This window comes from Pan paniscus, chromosome 2 (assembly GCF_029289425.2).
Source record: "Pan paniscus chromosome 2, NHGRI_mPanPan1-v2.0_pri, whole genome shotgun sequence".
In the NCBI taxonomy this organism is placed as follows: domain Eukaryota; kingdom Metazoa; phylum Chordata; class Mammalia; order Primates; family Hominidae; genus Pan; species Pan paniscus.
Window position 1 is genome coordinate 128,422,787 of NC_085926.1, and position 22,287 is coordinate 128,445,073.

The following is a 22,287-nucleotide window of genomic DNA, read 5'->3' on the forward strand; positions in this document are numbered from 1 at the left end:
TTCTTTCTTTCAATCATCTTTAGCCAGTTGCCAAAAACTGCTGAGTTTTTTGTATAGTGTGCTGTCCTGTAGAGTGAGTTGTAATTCAGATATTTTATTCAGTCACTCAGAAATGAGCTTTGATAAGTTCCAGATGTATGGCACAAATAAAAGGTTGATAAGTTTCATAAGCACCTCCATATGCTGTGTTTGTTACCCATTCATAATCTAATTCTTATGGCTGATGGCTGATCTTTCTGCTCTTAAACTGAGAGGCTGGGAAAAGTCAGGAATCTTAACCATGTAAGAAATTTTTAGTACCCAGAGTCCTGTGAACTGGCAATGACTTGTGTATCACCCTCTTTCAAAAGAAGCACAATCATTGACTATCTTCCTACTTATACCCCTTTCTCTTCTTCTCCCCATCTGCTCTTGTTTGAATTGAAATTATCTTCAATTCTATCACCTTTCCTGGCCCTCCTTTTACTTAAAGCAGCCCAAGGACAACCTATATCAGAATTATCTGGAAGCTCATTATAAGCACAGATTCCTAAGCCCTCCTGATAACTACTGTTTCATATTTAGGAGTGTGAATGAGGGGAGAAAGCTACAAACTTTATAACCATTGTAGGTAATATTTGTATGCCCTCAAGCTTGAGATCAACTATGTCAGTGGTTCTCAAAGTGTTGTTCCTACACAAGCAGCATCAGCATCACCTGGGAACTCATTAGACATGCAGATTCTCAGCACTTGTCCCAGACTACTGAATCAGAAATTCTGGGAGCAGGACTCAGCAATCTGGGGTTTAACGAGCAGCTCAGGTGATTCTGATGTAGGCAGAAGTTTAAGGGCCACTGCACGTTTGACCATTTTGGTGTGCCAGATTTAATCTGTGCTCTCAATGGAGCTGAAAACAATTGGGTATCTAGAATCACAGAATAGAAATGAGAATTTGTGTTGCTAAAGAGTTCCAGGTGAAGTAGATTATAATTTTATCTTATTCAAGAACATCCATCTATCCATCCAACATCTATCTGACAAAACACACTTAAGATCTAAATATGTAGAGATTATCGAGAGATACTAACAGGCTTTTTGAACATAACATCTGCAATATAAAAATCCCTTGCAACATGCAGTCCCTTCTAATTACTTGCCAACAGAATGCACTTTGTTCTTTGAAATTATGTAATTTTAAAATGGGTAGTTTAATTCTAATTAAATTTCAACTATTGACCCACTGGTAAATTAGCACTTTCGCCAAAGATGCTGTACTATGCTTGCAGATGTTTTCTTGTGAAATGTTTTTTAAATGTTGTATTAACCAGTACTTAAGATATAGCTAATCTACCTTCAGAATTAAAAACCAGAATAATTTGTAACGCATTTTAAATACCAACCCAAACTCAGCCTAGGGCCTGCTCCTAGCTTTAAGCAGCCCCAGGCCTTAGGATAACTTCAACTGATGTTCTTTTCAATGAGCTCATTAAGAAATGAGAAGCAACACTTGAGCCTTCAGACTAAGCTGGAGTTATGCTTTAGGGACTTTACACAGGTTTTGTTTTTAATTTTTCTAACTTTACTCTTATTCTGATTTATAAATTGTTTTGTTTTTAGAGCCAATATATTTATTTTTTGCTTTGAATTAATCGTAAGATAATAGAACTGGAAGGGTATTAGTGATGACCTAGTAAAAACTCACCTGGGAGCAGCTCTACCCTACCCCACCCGAGGGGACATATTGCAACGTCTGGAGACATTTTTTTTATTGTCAAAACTGGAGGACGCTACTGGCATCTAGTGAATAGAGATCATTGCTAAACATTCTCCAGTGCACAGGACAGCCCCTCACAACAATGAATTATCAAGTCACTTTTAAGGGAAATGTTTTAGAAGAAACCTCATGCCCCCAAGTTTATGGAACTGGCAGACTCACTAGACAGGCTCTCTACTTCTACACCCTGTCTGCTGTTCCCTTATTACATATCCAAGATTCTACTATATATTTTTTTACAAATGATAAAAGTACTATTATACCACATAAAAATTCAAATACCAAGTTTCAAATCAAACAATTTAGCAAATTGAGTTTTTTTTAAATGCAGAAGTATGTTCCTTTGTTTTTCCGTGGGCATATAGGTTTACAGTTTTATTTAATTGCATATCCTGCTTTTCACATGATATTATGTCACAACATTTTCTATATTGCCATAAGCTTCATACTGATTTTTTAAATGTTCTCAAAATGTTCCTTTTGATGAATGAATGCATGTATTTGACCATTTACTTTTTTTTGAATACTTGGATTCCTTCTCAATTTTGCTGTCATGTATCAAACTTGAATGTATATTTTTACTTGGGCTAAATTTAAATCTGCACTAGAATAAAATGCAGCAGTATTGGCTTCTGAGTCATCCAAGGAACATCAGCTGAATGTTCTGCTTTCCTATCAGTACACTTTTCAAGGAAGAAATCAGCAGCAGAATTGTAGCAATGTCTGGATTTTAATAACATGTTTTATGAAATCATTAAGAAATCTCAACCACTGTGTTGCTCTTTGTGGAATAAACTGAGTCTCCCATTACCTCATTTTAAGCTGTAGACTGAGATGTTTACATTTCCTTTTGCTTGGCAATTTGTTATTAATATTGTCATTATAGTTTTGATTGTCTTCTGTGAAGGTTTCACATGTGAACAAGACGAATGTAAACTGAGGGTTCAGAATAAGTGGACTATCTGAATTCAGACGTACACTGATGTTGCTTCTGTATGTTTTGTGCAATCATTTGTTGCAACTAATGAATGTTCTAGAGTGTTGGTGACATTTTATGTTATGTGACCCTTTCTAATGGAATAAAACGTGGATACTTGAAGTATTAAGTAGGTGACAATGGTGGTGATGGTGATGGAGGCGGTGGTGATGATAGTGTTGGTGCTGGTCATGGTAGTAGTGAAGATGATGGTAGTGAAGGTGTTTGCTGTTGCTGATGGTTGTGGTTGAGGTGGGTGGTAGGGATGGTGGTGGTGGTAATATTGGTGGTGGTGGAGGTGGTGGTGATGGAGATAAAAGTATGAAGGTGGGGTGGTGATGGTGGTAGTGATAATGGTGATAGTGAGGAGGTGATAGTAATGATGCCAGTGGTGGTGGTGGTGGTACTGGTGATGGAAGTAAGATATGATGGTGGAGTGGTAGTGAGAGTGGTGGTGGTGGTGATGGCTGTGGTGGTAGTGGTGACGGCAAGTTGGTTGGATGATGGCAGCCCTCATAGAGGGCTTACTATATGAAAAGACTCTTAAATTTTTGCATGGAGTTTTCCTTAATTATTCAGACATTCTTTCATATAACAAATATGTCTTTGGCTCCTGTTCTGAATTAAGCCCTGAAGTGGACTTTTTGGGGAAATCAGGGAGATTTAAAAAAAGACTCAGACGTAAGCTCTGTCTTCAAGAAGCTTTTCGTCTGTCAGGTATATTCTGTGTGTATAAAAATGACTACTACAATTCAGGAAGTATTGAGTTCAGTTAAAAAAAAAGTGGCATGCTTTGGGGGGATCAATATTTATTCTATGCAGGACACCTTTCAAAGTATTGCATACACTGTATCACTTGACTGATGAACAATGAATGAGGAATAATAGTAATCACAGAAGCTACTGCTTATTGAGGGCAACCATGGGCCAGCCACCATATAAGCACTTTATAGACATTATTTTATTTAATCTTTATTAAATTAAATCTATCATTATTTCCTTTTACAAATGAAGACACTGATGCAAAGGTTAAGAACCTCACACAAATTCATGTAGCTTGTAAGTGGCAGAGGCAGGATCCAAAAACATGACCTTCAACACAAAAACATGGACTTTTAACAATGTATGCCATGTTGCCTGGTGATGGTCATTTCTGCATTTACAAATGAGGAGATATATCCAATGGCCAAATTTGAATATAAACTAAATCATGTAAAATCATGTAATCATTTGGGAGAATTATTTTAAAATAGTTTTGGTGGCACAATTCTATTTTTAAATTTAAATTAACTTTTTTTTTTTTTAAAAAAAACCTTCTTATAAACTCATCCAGAGGCATGGAGCACAGAATAACTCCATTAAAACCAACGAGCCATATCCCAGGTCATTTGGGTGTAAATGACTCCTAAGGCATGCATTGCCTTTTCTCAGTGTGCTGGTCCCTTTCTGCAGACTACTGTTTCAGAGTGTGAAATGACCCACAAGACTCACTTTTATCATCTAAATGCCACCTAGAAAAGTCTAGGCCAAAAAGACATGAATTCTAAAAGGATGAAATCTATTTTAAGACAGTCATTCCTACTTATTCAGGTAAATGAGGGAAGAGGACTTCAAACAGCAAAACAAGGTAATTTTTAATGTGTCTATATTTCCCTTAGGCATAAAATCGATGACATCCATCAGATACATACATATTTGTGCCTGCCTTCTTTGTTGCCCCAACACGTGCCTGTAGAACTTGACCAGTGACTTTACCAGACAGGAAGGGTGATGGGCCTGGGCTGGCAGTGATAAGTGGAGAGGTGTATGAATGATTGTCTACTCCTTGAAGTTAAGCATGCGTCAGCACAACAGAATGAGAGTTCTCGTTTCTGAGAGCATCTGTACACTTGTGCATGTGTCTGTAAGCTAGACCAGCTGACTTTGCTTTTTTCGTGGAAGTCCTGGTTTGGATAATATACTGTCATGGGAAGGATTTTCAGATGCCTGAGACTTTTCTTTGTTTCTTTCTAAAAATTATATTTGTGGAGTAATTAGGATATGCACAGCGTGGTGCAAACTTTAATTTTCTCAAAAACCTTGTAAGATTGTAGTATATTATTACATATATTTAAGATAATGAAACTGAGGCATGGAGAAAACTCAAGGTCACAAAGTTAACAGATGACAGAGGCAGGAATGAAACTCTGAATATTCTGCTGATAATCACTGTTCTACAATGCCTAAGAAGAGAAAAATTACAAATTGCATTTAGTTCGTATATAGTTGCTTACTTTTGGAAGAAAATGTTCTCTGGTGGCTTCAATCAGAAGGAACAGCCATTGGCTGAGAAGCACATTTTTCACACCAGGTCCCGGGGCCTTAAGTGAGCTGGTTGATGGGTCCTTTCATGTTTCTGCTAGAATCTCATCTCTAATGACCAGTTCTTCTGAAGGAGCTAGACAAAGCTGGGTTCAAATCTTGCCTCTACCACTTATCAGCCATCCTTTCTTAGCCAACTCATTCACCCTTTCCAAGCACTGGTTTGCTCATCTGTAAAATGGAAATGATGATTATTCTGCCCTCATAGTGCTTCAAGGAAGATTAAATGAAAGAAGACAAGCGTAGAGCTGAGCACAAGACCCGAAGCAAACTGAGTGTTTGATTAAATACTAAGAAAGTAGAAAAGCCAAAAGAAAGTACTGCTAATCTCATGGGAAGTCATTGTAAAAAATGTCAACTTGAAAAATATTAGCTACAGTTCATCTGGACAGAACCTCACACATCAAGTAGCCTCAATTGTACATGTGGCTTGCCTATGAAGAACACATGGTTAATTTTGGCCCCTGAACAAATTTCAAAGCAGGCCACTGGATAACTCATGCATATCTTGAGATTTCCCACAAATGCCATGAAAGGCAGCATAGCAGCCTGACAGCATATCTAATCCCAGTCCAGATGGCCCAAGTCCTTCAGAGTCTCCCTTCTCTAAGTTTCCTTTCCACCCCCGCTTCTCCCTAATGTTACTGGAGCACATTTGGTGTTGTGGCTTAAGTCATTGGCCAAAGTCAGGCTACTCTCCGGGGGTGCTTCCCTGGAAATTCTGCTGAATCCCTAATTCCTTCCAAATCTTGCCCATAGGAAAGCAAGCCAGCTCCGCTTCCTCTGCCATTCTAAGGAAATTCTTTCACAGGGTTGAAGATGAGAATTTGGCTGGGTTGACATTTCCAGAAAATACACAGCGCCATTGTGAGCTATGGATTTATTTTATCCACACTTCTGCCAGATTATCTTGAAAGAAAATATTTTTGAAGACCTTGTGTCCCTAAGTAAGATGAATTTAGACTCCAAGTAGAATAATCACACCTTTGACTAAATTTTAGAGTTTTCGAGGTACATCATCCACATTTAGCTTCTGTGATTCTCATGCTAGTCCTGTAAGTTGGGAGGTGACCTATTTTTAGACATTTTGTAGATGAAATATACCTCTTTAGAAAATAGTTCTGAGGGGTATTTTAGAAAAGGATTGAGATTTTGCTTATTTATAAAGAGAAAACTGGAAAAACAGTAATATTTCTGATATGGGCTTGCAGAAAACAATATTTCACTGACATGGTAAGTTAATTCTTTTGCTTCTACTAGAACATTTATGAAATTCTTTTTCTTTTTCATTCTTTTTAGAGATAGGATTTTGCTCTGTTGCCCAGGCTGGAATGCAGTGGTGTGATCACAGCTCAGTGCAGCCTGAAACTCCTGGGTTCAAGCGATCCTGCTGCATAAGCCTCTCAAGAGTAGCTGAGACTAGAGGCACACACCACTACACCCAGCTAATTTTTTAAATTTTCTGCAGAGATGAGTCCAGTATGTTGCCCAGGCTTATTTTGAACCCCTGGCCTCAAGCGATCCTCCCACCTCTGCCTCTTAAAGTGTTGAGATTATAGGCATGAGCCACCACACCCAGCAATGCTTTTCTTTATGTTTAACAAAGTGTGTTGGTTGGCCTTTTTAAAGAAATTGAAATACTGTAGTTGAAAAACAGAGATCACGGTAACATCTCAGGTAATGGTTAGTCAACTTCAAAACTCCAAAAAGGATCACAAACTCCAAAAAGTTAGAAATGTTCATTTAATTAATCTTCACAATTCCTAACACACTATGGCTGAGAACTCTAGAAGTGTTTTTGGTGGTGATGTGCAAAGAATACAAAATATATGCTGTGGTCTGCACTTCTAGTTTCATGTTTTGTTGTTTAATCAGGGACCTCAATCTTGACCAGGAATTCTAAGAGTTTGCCACTGGGTTCCTGGTGGAGAATAGGAGGCCCATAAATTTCAAACATGCTTGTGTGATGCAAAATCCTGGTCAATTACTATAAATGTATGTATTGATAAAAGAAGAATGTGGTGTATATATGACCCGTTCTTAGTCCTTTGCAAGAAGGAAAAGAAGCATCGCAAACAAGATGGTCAGTTGTCATCTTTTAGAACTGCCCAAGATGGAGTAAAGAAGTTGGATTTACCTCACAACTGTAATAAACAAAAGAAAGCAAACAAAACATTTGAAATAACAACTTTTAAGACACTGGACATTAGGAAATGAAATACAGTAATCTTTAGAGAAGGAAAACAAATGAGATGAACGCTACAAGTGCTCCAGCTTATAGCCTTGAGTGTTTTCAGGACATGGTACAAGAAGAGGGCATTGAGGAGGAGCCCAGTGAGCTCCTGGAGCTGAGGAGTCAGAGCTGAGAGAACAGGGAGACCAAGGCAGTGAGAGCTGACAGGGTGGGATACCAGAGAGGGATAACTGCACAGAGAGTAAACCCCAGAGGTCTGCAGAGGGTCTCGCTGGGTTATTCAGGAAAGTATTGACAGCACATGCATGTGAAGGAATTACCTGAGACCAGGGAAAGAACCCTCTTAAAATAGTGCCATTTGCTCAACAGGGCTAGGAATCATGTTTTTTTTTTCCCACCAGCAAGCCTGGAAAAGAACATAATTCACATAGTAATAGGGAGAAAACTTAGGAAGGTCTTGGCTCAGTAATAGGAAATAGTTAGCCCTGAATTAACCACTGCTTTAGACTCATCTAGCAAATCATAATAGCAAGATCCAAAAGGATCAGACTCTTTCCATGCAACTTAACTGCCTTCCAGAACTAAGCACATGGATATTTACAAGAATACAAAAGTATTTCACACCTAACAAGGAAAATTTCACAATGTCTGGCATAAGAAGCAGAAAAGCACAAAACATAATGAAGAGTATAATCACTTAAAACCAAACCACAACGGACACAGATGTTAGAATTAGCAAAGATATCAAACCAGTCATTGTAACGGTATTCAATATGTTAAAAAGTTAAGTGGAAACATGAAAGATATAAAAAGAAGATTCCAATAGAATTTGCAGGGTTGAAAACCATTGTGTCTAAGAGGAACAATGCACTGAATGGGATAATGGCAGATTAGATTTGGCAAAACAAAAAGATTGGCAAACTTGAAAACATAGCAATAGAAATTCTCCAAAATGAAATACAAAGAAAAAAAGATATAAAAAATGAAAAGAGTATTAGTTAGTTTCGGGATCTTCTCCCAATCATTGATTAAAAATCAGCAGGAATATAGTAGGCTTGAACAACACTATCAACTAATTTGACCTAACTGACATTTGTAGAACACTCCACCAACAGTAGAATATATAATCTTTTCAAGTGCACATGAAACATTTACCAAGATAGACCATATTGTGGACCATAAAACAATGCTCAACATTTTAAAAGATTCAAGTGATAGCAAATGTGTTCTCTGACTGAAACAATTAAATTAGAAATCAATAGCAGAAAGATCTTTGAAAACTCCCTAAGTATTTGGAAACTAAATAAAGCAGTTTTAAATAGTCCATGGTCAAAGAATAAATAAAAAGGGACATTAGGAAGTATAATATTTTGAAATAAAAGAAAATAAAATCAATGTGCCAGAATTTGAGGTTCCACTTAAGCAGTACTTACGGGAAAATAAATAGCATTAAATGCCTATATTGACAAGAAGAAATGTTTCAAATCAATGATCACAACTTCTACCTTAAGAAATCAGAGAAGGAAGAACTAGATAAACCCAAGGTAAGTGGAAGAAAGAAAATAATGAAAATAAAGTGGAATTCAGTGAAATTGAAAAAAGAAAAACAATGAAGTCAATAAACCCAAAAGTTGTTTCTTTGAGAAGATCAATAAAATTGATAAATCTATAATCAAACTCACCAGGAAGAAAGAGAAGATACAACTTTCCAATATCAGAAATGAGAGGGGAGATGTATTCCAAGGATATTAAAAGGATAACCAGGGAATATTATGAACAATCTTTTGCATATAAATCAGCTTAGGTAAAATACACAAATTTCTTGCAATGTATAAACTACCAAAGCTTACTCAAGAAGAAATAACCTAAGTTGCCTTATACCTATTAATGAGATTGAATTTGTAGTTCAAATCTTCCCATAAAGAAAACTCCAGGTATGGATGATTTCACTGGTGAATTCAACTAAAAATTTAAGGAAGAAATAATACCAATTCTACAAAAACTCTTCCAGAACATAAAAGAAAAGGGAATATTTCACAACTGACTTACTTCATTTTATTATTTTTAATTTTTATGAATACATAATAGTTGTACGTATTTTTGGGGTACATGTGATATTTTGATAGAAGCATTCAATGTGTAATGATCAAATCTGGATAATTGGGATATCTGCGAATAACATGGTGGTTAACAGAAGCTAGGAAGTCTAATAGGGAGGGGGGAATAAAGAAGAGCTGGTTAATGGGCACAAAATACTTATTAGAAGGAATAAGATCTAGTGTTCTCATGGTTAATAATAATTTATTATATATTTTAAAGTTAACACCAGTTAACAATAATTTATTGCATATTTCAAAATAGCTAGAAGAGTAGATTTGGAATGTTCCCAACTCATTTTTTGAGGCCAGATTACCCTGATACCAAAACTAGACAAAGACATTACATGAAAGGGAAACTACCGACCAACTACAGAACATCATTCACAAGGATGTGAACACAGATGCAAAATTCCAAAGAAAATGTTAGCAAGTTAAATCCAACAATAGATTTTTAATGAGATAATATGGAATTTATACTGGAAGGCAGGGCTCATTTAACCATCAAAAATTATCGAATATAGCATTTCACTGTTAATAACTTCACCCATGGTGGTGGGGTATTTTTCTGGCGTTTTATTTCTATATTAGGCTTACAGCATTAATACAGGTTGACTCATTTGTTGTTGTGAGAATTAATGTAAAAGTATCTAATAAAGGGTTGAGTAGAAATGGAGATCAATAAATTTCTGGCAGTTAAAAATCTACTTTTTGCTTGATTAGGTTCACAAATTCACTTCTTTCATAGAAGCAAAGAACATTGGCCATCTACTTCCTGTCTTTCCGAACTGGCATTTCCTGTTGACACCTCACCAATCAGCCATCATTCATATGATTGTAGACAGGCTTCATGATCCCTTAGACTTAGAGCAGAGCTACTTGAAGTGCTCATCTGCAGCAAGATAAGAAGCTTGGCTCGGAGTGTAAATCAAGGCAATGTTTTCTTCAAGGAGAAAGTCTTGCTATGGAAATAAATAAATAAATAAATAAATGTCAGCTGAACTAATCAGTGTGCTTAGTAATTTAGTTGACTTACATCATGGTGCAAACTGCTTACCTTAAAATGGGCTGATGAACTGTTTGCAGGCACTTTGAGTACCAGGTTCTTAGAGTATGTCATATCTCACACAGCATTTAGATTCCAAAATCAGCACTTGTTTATACTTGCTCTCATGACATTGCTCTGTGGTGCATACTTTGAACACATATATAAAGCTTTTTGTGCTTTTGCTACCAATAAATGTAACTTTAATATCTATACTTTCTCTTGAGGTTATTACATATAATTAAATTTCATGCACATGTGTACTTCAAATTTTTTAGCCATGTGGAGTACATTAAAAATGAGTGTTTCTCATCTTGCATATTAAAATAGCTGGAGGATAAATCAGTCCTTTCACAAAGATCTGAGATAGGATAGCAAATGGGTTTTTTCTTATGTGACAATACATGTCAAATGGTAATGGCTCTGCATGCGCTATGTGGGTACAGATTTGGAGGGTGCATCTGGGAACAAGCAATGTGATTATTGATGTCTGCCATGAGTATGGAAATGCAGCATGGTAATAACCTCATGCTGTGTATTTGCCATCTATGACTAGGAGCTCCAAGCTTATCTTTCTATTAAAAAGAATGACTTGAGTTATTCTGTTGCAGGACATGAAAATTATGGCAGAAAAGAAGAACCAGATCATACTTATGAACCTGGAGATGTCTCTCTTCAAGAATATTACATGGATGTGGCTTTCCTCATAGATGCTTCCCAAAGAGTAGGAAGTGATGAGTTTAAGGAAGTAAAAGCTTTTATAACCTCAGTGCTTGATTACTTTCACATCGCCCCCGCTCCACTGACCTCCACCTTAGGAGACAGGGTTGCTGTCCTGAGCTACTCTCCCCCAGGCTATATGCCTAACACTGAAGAATGCCCTGTCTACCTGGAATTTGATTTGGTTACTTATAACAGTATACACCAAATGAAACATCATCTCCAAGACTCTCAACAGCTCAATGGAGATGTTTTTATTGGCCATGCCTTGCAGTGGACAATTGACAATGTCTTTGTAGGAACCCCCAATCTGAGGAAAAACAAAGTTATCTTTGTAATATCTGCTGGCGAAACCAACTCTTTAGACAAAGACGTCTTAAGGAATGTGTCTCTGAGAGCCAAGTGTCAAGGCTACTCCATATTTGTGTTTTCCTTTGGCCCTAAACACAATGACAAAGAATTAGAAGAATTAGCCAGCCACCCTCTGGATCATCACTTGGTCCAACTTGGCCGAACCCACAAGCCAGATTGGAACTATATCATCAAGTTTGTCAAGCCATTTGTCCATTTAATCAGACGTAAGTCATTAATTCTCTTTGATTGCTTTTGCAATAGATTTAATGTTTCTGTGTACAGTCCATCAGCAGACTTAGTAAAATGATCCTCACTTCAGTTAAGAGTGGTAGAGTATAAGTGAGTAGGAGGCAGTAAAAAATCTCAGAGAAAATTCCCAGATTTTTTGACCATGAGCCTTGCTGCTGTGCTGCCAAAGTTTTAGCCAGGAAATCCTCAAATGGATGAAAAGTGCCCTTTAGCCCTAACCTGTGAGTGTTTACTATGTGGCAGGTTCTTTAAATTGATTGTGTCATTTAATCTTCAGTGCAGTCCTCAGAGGAAAGTATTCATAACCCCATTTTGCAAGTGAAAAGACTGAGATTCAGAAATGTTAAATAAACTGCTTAAAATCTCACAAGTAATAATTAGTAAATTCTAGACTCAACCCCTCACATTCTGACCCCAGGGCTATGCTGTTGTCTAGTAAATCATACTTTAATTACTAAACCCTTAGCAAGGTGTAATGCTGTAATAAATAATATCACACTGACACTGCCCTCCACCTACTCCAAGGACTTCTATTTTGTCTTGTCATTATAAATTAACCTAAGTTCTTACTTGAATTCTTATGAGCCATAGGGACAAATCTCCTCTACAGCCTCTATGCCAGACAGCTGGTAGGGATTTTTTAGGGTGTCTTTACACAGTGGGGCTTTAAGGGTGGCTGCCCCAGCCTCTGCCCATGTGTTATGACTTTAGACATGCATATAGCAGCACATCCAAAACCTTGTAAGATCAAACAAGTCGTAGCGTGTGCTGGGAATTAGGAATGTGGCAGAGGCTACATTGAATGGTCTCTGCAGCTCCTGTAAGCTTACTAGAGAATCACAAGGTTGCAGGTTTTCTGGCATGCATAAAGCCCCAGGGCTTACATAGTTCGCAGGAATCTTGGAATTTAGCAGTTATGTTTAGTAGCAAGTAAAAATGTGCCTTCTCCCAACCCGAAGATAAATAGGGCAGACAATTTCAATAGCTAATAGAGTCTTCTCCCAGAACTTAAAGTATAATTTAAAAAAATAATAAAATATAAAATTTTTTTTAAAAATAGTCTCCTAGAAAGATCCTCCTTTTATAGGGAGAGAAACAAATGATAGAAAGAATTTAGAGATGTCCTTAAATTATATCACAAATTTGTGATAGAGCATTGGAATTATTTATTCAATGACTGGCTGTATCTTCTTGACTTTGCCAAGAACAAAGAATTTCCATGTCAGAGTGTGCCTATTTTGCAAAGTCCGTTATAAAAGTTGTTCTTGAAAACACTGCCAACCACGTGAAAACATGATCTGACTTTGGGTGAGATAATAATGTAGGTGGGTAAAATTTAGACTAACCAGCCCACTCTCTCTCCAGGTGCCATCAACAAATATCCCACCGAAGATATGAAAGCCACATGTGTTAACATGACCTCTCCCAACCCAGAGAACGGTGGCACAGAAAACACTGTATTGTGAGTTGAGAAATTGCAAGTTTGGGTAATACCACAACTGGAAACAGTTCTTAAGAAAACTGTGAAATGAATAGCATTTTAGTTTTCAAGATCCAAGTGTGTGTTTGTGTGTGTGTGTGTGTGTGTGTGTTTTAAATGCTACTCATTTGTGATGATAGCATAGGTCTGACATTAATCGCAGATAGAACAGGACTTATATTTGAAAGAACTATGCTTCCATTTCTGTTTCTTTTACCAAAAATAGCCTCCTATTAGTACCTTCTCAGTAAGTAGATAACATAACTCCAATATTGGGTACTGCCAAAACAGAAAACTTATATCAAAGATTCCATGTAACAATTTTAGAGCAGAATAAAAACATAAAAAACAAAACAAAATATTTGGCCATTTAGAAAGCAAAACACATATGAAGATTGGCAGGAAGGATTCTTTCAAGTTTGATTTTACAAAGTACAACCCTAAGTACTCAATAAAAATTTAATGATAGAAATTATACTGGTTTGGAATTCTAAACTGCGGAGACAAATGTCTAAGTTTCCTTCAGAATATTAGAAAATTGCACAAGTCAAATTTCATTCATGAACTGAACTTGGACTATTCCAATCACATACATAAAATAGATTCATCTTATATTATCTGGTGGTATTCACATTTAATCTTGCAGGGGACTTGGCTAACTAATTTTTTATCTCTCTTCTCTATTACCTCAGACTTCTTCCTGGGATATATGAAATAAAGACAGAAAATGGTGATCTGTTTGATGAATTTGATTCCCAGGCACAACATCTCCTTGTATTAGGGAACAATCATAGTAATGGTTCTGAGACAGCTACTGATTTGATGCAGAAGTTATACCTGCTCTTTTCAACTGAGAAACTGGCAATGAAAGACAAGGAAAAAGCACATTTAGAAGAAATTTCAGCTCTAGTGGTTGATAAACAGCAAGAAAAAGAAGGTAATCGTGAGTACCATAGAGCTGAAGACCCTCAAGTACCTTTGTTTGGATTTTCCCCTGGTGGAAGATGAGCAGTTAGAATTCACTGGGAGAGGTAGAGATGACAGGATGAGGATAAAAGAGGGGCTTATCGTCTAAGGATCCAAGGGAGATAAAACTTCAGAAAGGCAAAAAATAGTCTTTGTTGACATATTCAGAATTACAAGCAGGTATAAATCCTTGGTGTGGAGTCAGGGAATGGGGAAGTTGGAGGGGCAAGAACAAGGAGAGCAGGTCCCAAGTAAGCAGGAGCAGTCCTGCATCCTTGTGCAAAATCGGGGTGAAGGGGAACTGTGCAAGGAGCCTCCAGAGTTTTAATACTCGAGATCTGCTCTCTCCCTTAACAACTAGGGTTTTCTTGGTTTGAGATGTAGGCCCTTAGCTGAGCCTCAGCCTCAGTGAGACCTGGAGAGGACAAGGCCACCATGGTTCTGAGATCTGTGTGGAGACTGTGGGCAGCTCCATAGGCTGGGTGGGAAATGGACCTACAGCTAAAAGCAAAACAGGAGATGGACAGCCGGAAGCTATTGGCTCTAGGGCAGCGATTCACAGTCCTTGCTGTGTCCCAGAGTCATGTGGGAAATGATTTTAAAATAAATATTCCTTGGTATCTACTAAAGCTGAAAATATGTATATCCAATGACCCAGTAATTTTACTTCATTGTATATACCCAATAGGAATATATATATTAACCAAAAATCATGTACTAAAATGTTTATAAAAGCACTATTTGTGTTGCCCCAAAGTGGGAACAAAAATGCTCAACAGCAGAATTAAAAAATAAATTTTGGGACATTTATATAATAAAATCCCATATAGGGGCATATATGTATACTTCAAAAAAGTTTATATATGTGTGTGTATACATACATACATATATATATATATAAACACATTTATAAATATAGATATAGTTAAAGCTATAGATATATATACACACATACATAAACATATATATAGTTTTAGATATGGGTATAATTGTAGATATATCTATTTGTAGAGAGAACAAAATCAGCAAAATGATGGAAAATAAGAGAAGTGAATATAGGAAAAATAGGAAAAATACAGACAAAAAGAGAGAGAGAAGATAGATATAATAAAATACAAATTAAATAGAAGTATATTGAAATATCTGGTTCTCATCAAAATGGAATAAGTTCATTTTTGTTTCAAAATGGAATAGGCCCATGTCACTTATCTTTTCCACTGATTACAACTGAAAATTCTGGATGAAATACAAAAAGCAACTACCTGAGGGCTATGAAAAGTAAGCAAAAGCACGTATATTGTGAAGAGCCATGAGTTTCCCATTTTCCTTTCTCTTTTCTTTTGTGGCTTTATGCCGAGGGCAAGCCTAAGTACAGGAACTGTGTGGCAGTGAAGTAGATGTCTAAACCTCATTAGAAACCCCATATTTTTGGCCAGAAGAACTAGGAAAAGAGGCCCTGTGCATTAAAGAAATCCTGCTTTTTTCCCCTTTTTCTGTCATGGGTTTGCTTTGAAGGCAGGCATCAGTTGGCAGCTAAGTGGAAAGCTAGACACTTAAAATTAAAGAGAAACCCTTTCTTTCTTGTTGAAGGCCAAAAGAGTCAGGGTCGTGATTAACTCAGTATACCACTGGAGGCTATATGAGTACAGAGCAAACTGTTCTCATAAATGAAGAATGTTGGCAAACTGACAAACTGCGTATGCCACCCAGAAGGAATGCTGAGGGCAGTCATGCCCCAAAAGCAAGTGTTTCTTGTGATTAGGTACATCTGAAGCCTGTTAGTAATAATATGAACCTGTGATCAATTAAGCAGCTGACCAATCCTTACCTCCTCCTCCCTGCTCTTGCTACTCAATAAATATGAAGGGTGGTGGAAGCTCAGGGGCTGCCTTTGCTCACTAGAAGCAGGGAGCTCTCTTCTTCTTCCCTGGTTCCCCTTCCTTTAAAGGTTTCTTTTGTCTTAAGTTTTCATTTCTGTGTTTGTCCCTTCCTTTGGTCCCACAATGATGGTCTCAAGCAGTAACAGTAGTAACTTGTAATGACATCTCAAGTAGTAACAGCAGTAACTGCCATAGTGACAGTCTCAAGTAGTAACTGTGGCAGTCTGTCACATTTATGGCCAGAGAAACTGGAAAAGAAGACCTTGTGGGCCAGCATGTGTGGGTAACCTTAGGGAGAAGAGAGCTGAACAAAGGAATACTCTACTTGTAATTAGGGGACCTATATAAGTCTCAGACCCTTCCCTAAACTGTACATGTATGAGAAAGACCGTAAAAAGGATAGCAAAGGCCCTAGAAACTAAACTGTGACTGCTACTCACAGACAATCAGACAGCACTTGCATGCTGAACCTGAGATGATTGCCTGCTAAAACAAAAATATTCTACAGAGAATCATAACAGGACTTAGAGTCTAAACAACATAATATTCAAAATGTTCAGGATACAATCCAAAATTATGGAACATACAGAGAACCAGGAGATGTGAACAATTCTCAAAGAAAAAGACAACCAACATGCCAACCTCAAGGTGACTCTGATGTTGCAATGATCAAAGACATTAAAGTAGCTATTATAAGTATGCTCTATAGGTAAAGGTAAATAACTTGAAATGAATGGAAAGATAGACATTTTCAAGCAGAGAAATAGAAATCACAAAAAAGAACCCAAAGGAAATTTTAGAAGTAAAAAATACAATATCTAAAATTTTAAAACATTCACTGGATGAGCTTAATAGCAGAGTGATGATGAGAGAAGAAAGAGTCAGTGAGTGGCTGAGTGCAGTGGCTCACACCTGTAATTCTGGCACTTTGGGAAGCTGAGGTGGGCAGATCACTTGAGCCCAGGATTTTGAGACCAGCCTGAGCAACATGGTGAGACCCCATCTCAACAACAACAAATTAGTCGGATGTGGTGTCATTCACTTGTACATAGTCCCAGGTACTCAGGTGACTGAGGTGGAATAATTGCTTGAGCCCCAAAGGTCAAGGCTGTAGTGAGCTATGATCATGCTGCTGCACCCCAGTCTGGGCAACAGAGCAAGACCATGTCTCCAAAAAAAAAAAAAAAAAAAAAAAAGGAAAAGAAAAGAAAAAGAGTCAATGAACTTGAAGAAAGATTATGCAATTATACAAACTGAAGAGAGAAAAGATTGCGAAAAAGGCGAACAGAACCTTGGAGACTTGTTGAGTATCAGAGGGTCTAACATTTGTTTCACTAGAATTCCATAAGGGAAGTAGAAAGATTCATGCAGAAAAAAAATTTTAGGAAATAATGACCAAAAATCCCCCCAAATTGGTAAAAGATATAAATTTACAGATTTTAAAAGCAAAAAAAAAATTCAGACACATCATAATCAAACTGCTGAAAACCAAGGATAAAGAAAAAAAATATTGAAGCAGCTAAGAAACTATGAGACAAAATAAGGGAACAACTCAAATGACTGTAGATTTCTCATCAGAAACCATGAAGGCTAGAAGACAGTGGAACAACTTCTTTTTTTTCTCTTTAATGTGCTGAAAGAAAAGACCTATGGACACAGAATTTTATATCCAATAAAGATATCCCTCTCCCTCTGGAATAAAGACAAAATAAAGGCATTCTCAGATGAAGGAAAATTAAAGAGAACTTGTCACCAGCAGACCTGTTCTAAAGGAGAAATATGTGACAGCCAGGGAGTTGGAGTGAGGTCAAATGACTGGTGACCCAGTGGGCAGGAGACATACTGGGCAGGTGAAATTAAGGAAGGGACACAAATGAGAAATCAAATGGGTGATTGAAAGGGAGGAAGGCTGAGTAAGAGAAAGTGGTGAGCACCAGACACAGCTTGCTCATGTGAATAGCTGTACTGTCTGTGAGGTAATTTCATACCCATTATCTCATTGGATTCCCTTTAAAACCCTTGTGTGGGAGACAGGAATTAATATCCCTAGTACACAGATGGAGAAACTGAGGTTCAAAGAGGTTTAGTGCCTTGCCAGTGACTCTGTTTTGGTAACTTCTGATTCAGTATGCTTTACCAACATCTGGAGGAAGGAATAAAGGGTAGATCAGAAACAGAGAGGGTTGGTTGAAGAGGAGGTATATTAGTTTGCTTGGACTGCCATAACAAAGACCATAGACTGGGTGGCTTAAATAACATTGATTTATTTTCTCATAGTTGTGGAGGCTGGAAGCCCAAGCAAGGTGCCAGCCTATAAGGTTCTTGATGAGGGCTCTCTTCCTGGCTTGCAAATAGCTGCCTCCTCTCCTTGTCCTCACATGATAGAAAGAGGATCTTGGTGTCTCTTTCTCTTTTTATAAGAGTAACGGTTCCGTAAAATCAGGGCTTCACCCTTATGACCTCGTTTAACCTGAAATGCCTCCTTAAGGGCCCTATCTTCAATACAGTCACATGGGGTTAGGGCTTCACTGTATAAATTTGTGGGCAAGAGACACATTTCAGTTTATAGCAGGGGATATAATTAAAAATTACTCACAGGAAAGAACCCTGTAAATTGGTGATTCCCAAACTTGTCTATACATTAGAATCACCTAGTTATTTTTTTGAGAAGTCCAAAGTCTAGCCCACACCCCATATCAATTAAGTCACATTCTCTAGAGGTAAGACACAGGCATCAGTTCTTTTGTTTTGTTTTGTTTTGTTTTTTGAAGCTCTCAGGTGATTTCAATGTGCATTCAAGTTTGCAAAACACTGCTATAAATCCTGGTTGAATCATTCCTGTTAGACAGCTTTAGATATCTCAAGGTGATTTGCTGCTGAAAATAATAAGGTTGGTAGAATCAAAAGGATTATCATCAAGTGTGCGTCTTTGTTGTTTGTTATTATTCTTCATTATTTTCTCCAAAAGTTTTCTGCATTTTTCTGTTGTAATGATATTATATACATCTAGAAATAAATGATGTCTTTAATTCTTTTTCTCACAGATCTCTAGCCAACAGCTTGGGTTAGTTATATTTGGCCAGCCCTGCTCCCTGAAGCCAATCTGAGTCTCTTCAGAAAATATCAGCTTGACTTTTTCTTGCACTCATGAAAGCTTAATGACTGAGAATCACTGAGTTGTACTTTGTCTTTTTGCAGATAAGGAAATGGAAGCTACAGACATCTGAAGCATCTTACCTAAGAATTCAGTAATTAATCCAATACTTTCGTCATAGTGATTCATACTCTATGTTTATAGAACATAAGTTTACCTTAAAGTTAGGCCATGAAACAGAAATAATACAATCTATCTCTGAGTTGTTGAAAAGTTGAAGATGATGCATATAAAGCTCAAAGTACACACTATGCCTGGAATATAATCAACTAGTATTATCCCTATTTGAATTATCTAAGTTTGATCATCTATTTGACAATTAAAAATATAAATCCATTATATCAAATTATCACTTTATGTTGTTTTGTTCATGTTTTGTTTTCCTAAAGAGATTGAACTTTTCTTTTCACCTGTCCATTTGTTTGAAATTTTCATTATATATTTCTACTAAAAGGACAGATTTTCTGTTTGCTCATTATAAAGTACATTTTCAAGAATTTAATGTAGATATTTTTAAGTGGAACTGTATCTTTTTTTCTTTATGTCAAACCCAAGGCTTGTTTCTTATTTATTTTTCCAATATCAACTGTAGTGTTTCTCAAAGAATGATCCCTGGACCAGCCACATCAGCATCGTCTGGGAACTCACTAGAAATGCAGATTCTTGGATTGTACCCCAGACCTACCGAATCAGAAATTCTGGAGGTGGAGCCTCCAGAGGTTGAGAACCACTGACCTAGTATTATAAATATCAAGTCTAAATCAGACTTCTTTAATAGGGGTCCTTTCATTGGATATTAATAAGTATTTGGGAAAAAATCATTTCTCTAGAAATCACTGATAAGTAGATATGGGTTTTTCTGCAGGACTTTTTATTGTCTTTAATGGAATATTAAATTCTATTAATATTCTGAGAAAACAGCTATAATCAAACCAATTTGGCCACAGAATCTTTTAACAGCATTTTATAGGGCTGGTATTTTGTAGAAAACACTTCAGGAAACAAGAGTTGAAAGAGTTAATCCTGGAGCCAGCTGTAAATTTGAATCCTATTTCTGCAATTACTGGTCATGTGATCTTGGGCATGTCACATTGCCTCTCTGAGCTTCCATTTCCTCATCTGCAAAATGGGGATAATAATATAACCTATGACATTGGCTAATGTAAGCAGTAAATGAGTATGAAGTGCTTCAAACAGCTCTTAGCATAGAGTAAAAGCTTCATAAATGTTAGCTGCTATTTAAAATCGTGATCATGTTGATGATGACAGTGATGATAACAAATGATATCAGAGCTAGTGGTTACGGTGAAAAGAACACCCCAGTGCCAGTTTTAGTTCTGTGGCTAACTGGCTTTATGATCTTAAGAAGTCACCTGATTGCTCTGGTCCTAAACTTTCTTCTCAGTGTAATGAAAAGCTTGGATGAGGCCAGTGTTTTTTATACTGGGGTATACATAGTGGGTGACACACAAAGATTTTCCAATGCACGGATTTCAAAAGCTAGTCTTAAAAGGCTCCATCTACCTGAGAATGTATTTGTGTCTAAGGAATCACAGAAGGGCATCCTTTTCTGCATCCCCTTTTAAAAACATCCCCCAGTTCACACACACAAAATGGCACATCTCTCAGCCATTCTGAATCTAACTGTGGTGCTTTGCCCCAGATGTAAAACCCCTCTAGGGAGGTATGTGGGGTGGGGTGCAGTGGGGATTGTCAAACCAGGAGTCATTTAAAAATATTCTATCTGTAGTCCTTCTTTAATCAAAGCACCATAAACCCAAGTAAGGCTTCAAATCTTTTCGATCCTGTACATACTTCTGTTAAGGAAGAAGGGTGTTGCTAGAAATGGGGTATTTGAACTCATGTTAGAATGTTTTGAATTCAGGTGCATCATGGAGTGAGGGTGATAGCAATGATGATAAATTTCATTTTGTAATCTGGCCCCTCCCATTTCCCAACTATTGTGAAAGGGTGTGTATCTCCTGACTGGGATTTCCATGAGAACAAACAGAGAGTGTATTGGAGATATATTGATGAATAATGCTATGGCCTGAATGTTTGTGTTCCCCCAAAGTTAGTATGCTGATGTCCTAACCCCCAAGATCATGGTATTAGGAGGTAGGATATTTGTGATTAAGTCGTGGGGGTGGATCCCTTATGAATGGGATCAGTGTCCTTATAATAAAGGACACAAGGGGACTCCTCTTCCCTTCCACCATGTGAGAATTTAGTGAAAAGGCACCACATTTGAACCAGAAAGCAGGTCCCTCACTAGATGCTGAATGGGCCAGTGCATTGATCATAAGCTTCCCAGCCTCCAGAACTGAGAGAAATAGATTGCTGTTGTTTATAAGCCACCCAGTTTATGGTAGTTTGTTATAGCAGCCTAAATGGACTAAAACAGAGAGCAAGCATTCTTTTATCAGGCAAAACAAAAACAAAAACAAACAACAACAAACAAACAAAAACCACAAAACAGAAAACAAACAAAAACCCACTATGGCAAGAGCTATCAACCTATCTTGGAATAGAATCATAGTAAGATATCATCACAGGAACCTCCAATACCATAATTATTTCAACTGAGAGATGAGATTAGACTCTTTCAAAGGCAGAGCATGTGTGGATTGGCTTTTACAATAAAGACCAGTTCTTCCAATTAGGCTACATGGGGAACATTTCCCATAAAGTGAATGAACTAAATTGAAGCTTCAAAATTCTGAAGTAAAAACATATAGAAAAGATGATTAAAATATTTTATCAAAAAATATACTAATAATGTAAGTATCAAGTGTGCTTAATTTAGCAAAATTTAACTTTTCCAAACATTTTAGTTTTTCGAGATAAATACAGTGCCTCTCAGTAAAAGAGTAACAGGTATAATTAATAGCCATTTGATAAATTTGGTAAAGCACTTTTTAAACAATATTTCCCAGAAATTAGAAAATGTCGTCTAAATGACTGGATAACTGACTCTTTTGTAAAACTTTTTGAAAGATTACTGGGTGATTTTCGGGATATGATTCAGAAAAAAGTCAAATAATTGTTTGACATTGCT

General features: G+C 37.1%; 1 protein-coding gene across 3 annotated transcripts in view; it reads left to right on the forward strand.

Moving 5' to 3' along the window:
* COL6A5 (collagen type VI alpha 5 chain) overlaps positions 1–22,287 on the forward strand; it is a 139,675-nt gene that overhangs the window by 112,588 nt on the left and 4,800 nt on the right. Inside the window, exons 37-40 of one of the 3 annotated variants that reach the window (XM_024928310.4) lie at positions 11,038–11,724; positions 13,115–13,211; positions 13,922–14,166; positions 19,274–19,302. In XM_024928310.4, the coding sequence (XP_024784078.3) occupies positions 11,038–11,724; positions 13,115–13,211; positions 13,922–14,166; positions 19,274–19,302 (1,058 nt within the window). Of the gene's footprint in view, positions 1–11,037; positions 11,725–13,114; positions 13,212–13,921; positions 14,167–19,273; positions 19,303–22,287 lie in introns of those variants that run through there. The other 2 variants (XM_057301893.1, XM_057301894.1) reach the window with 2 other exon arrangements.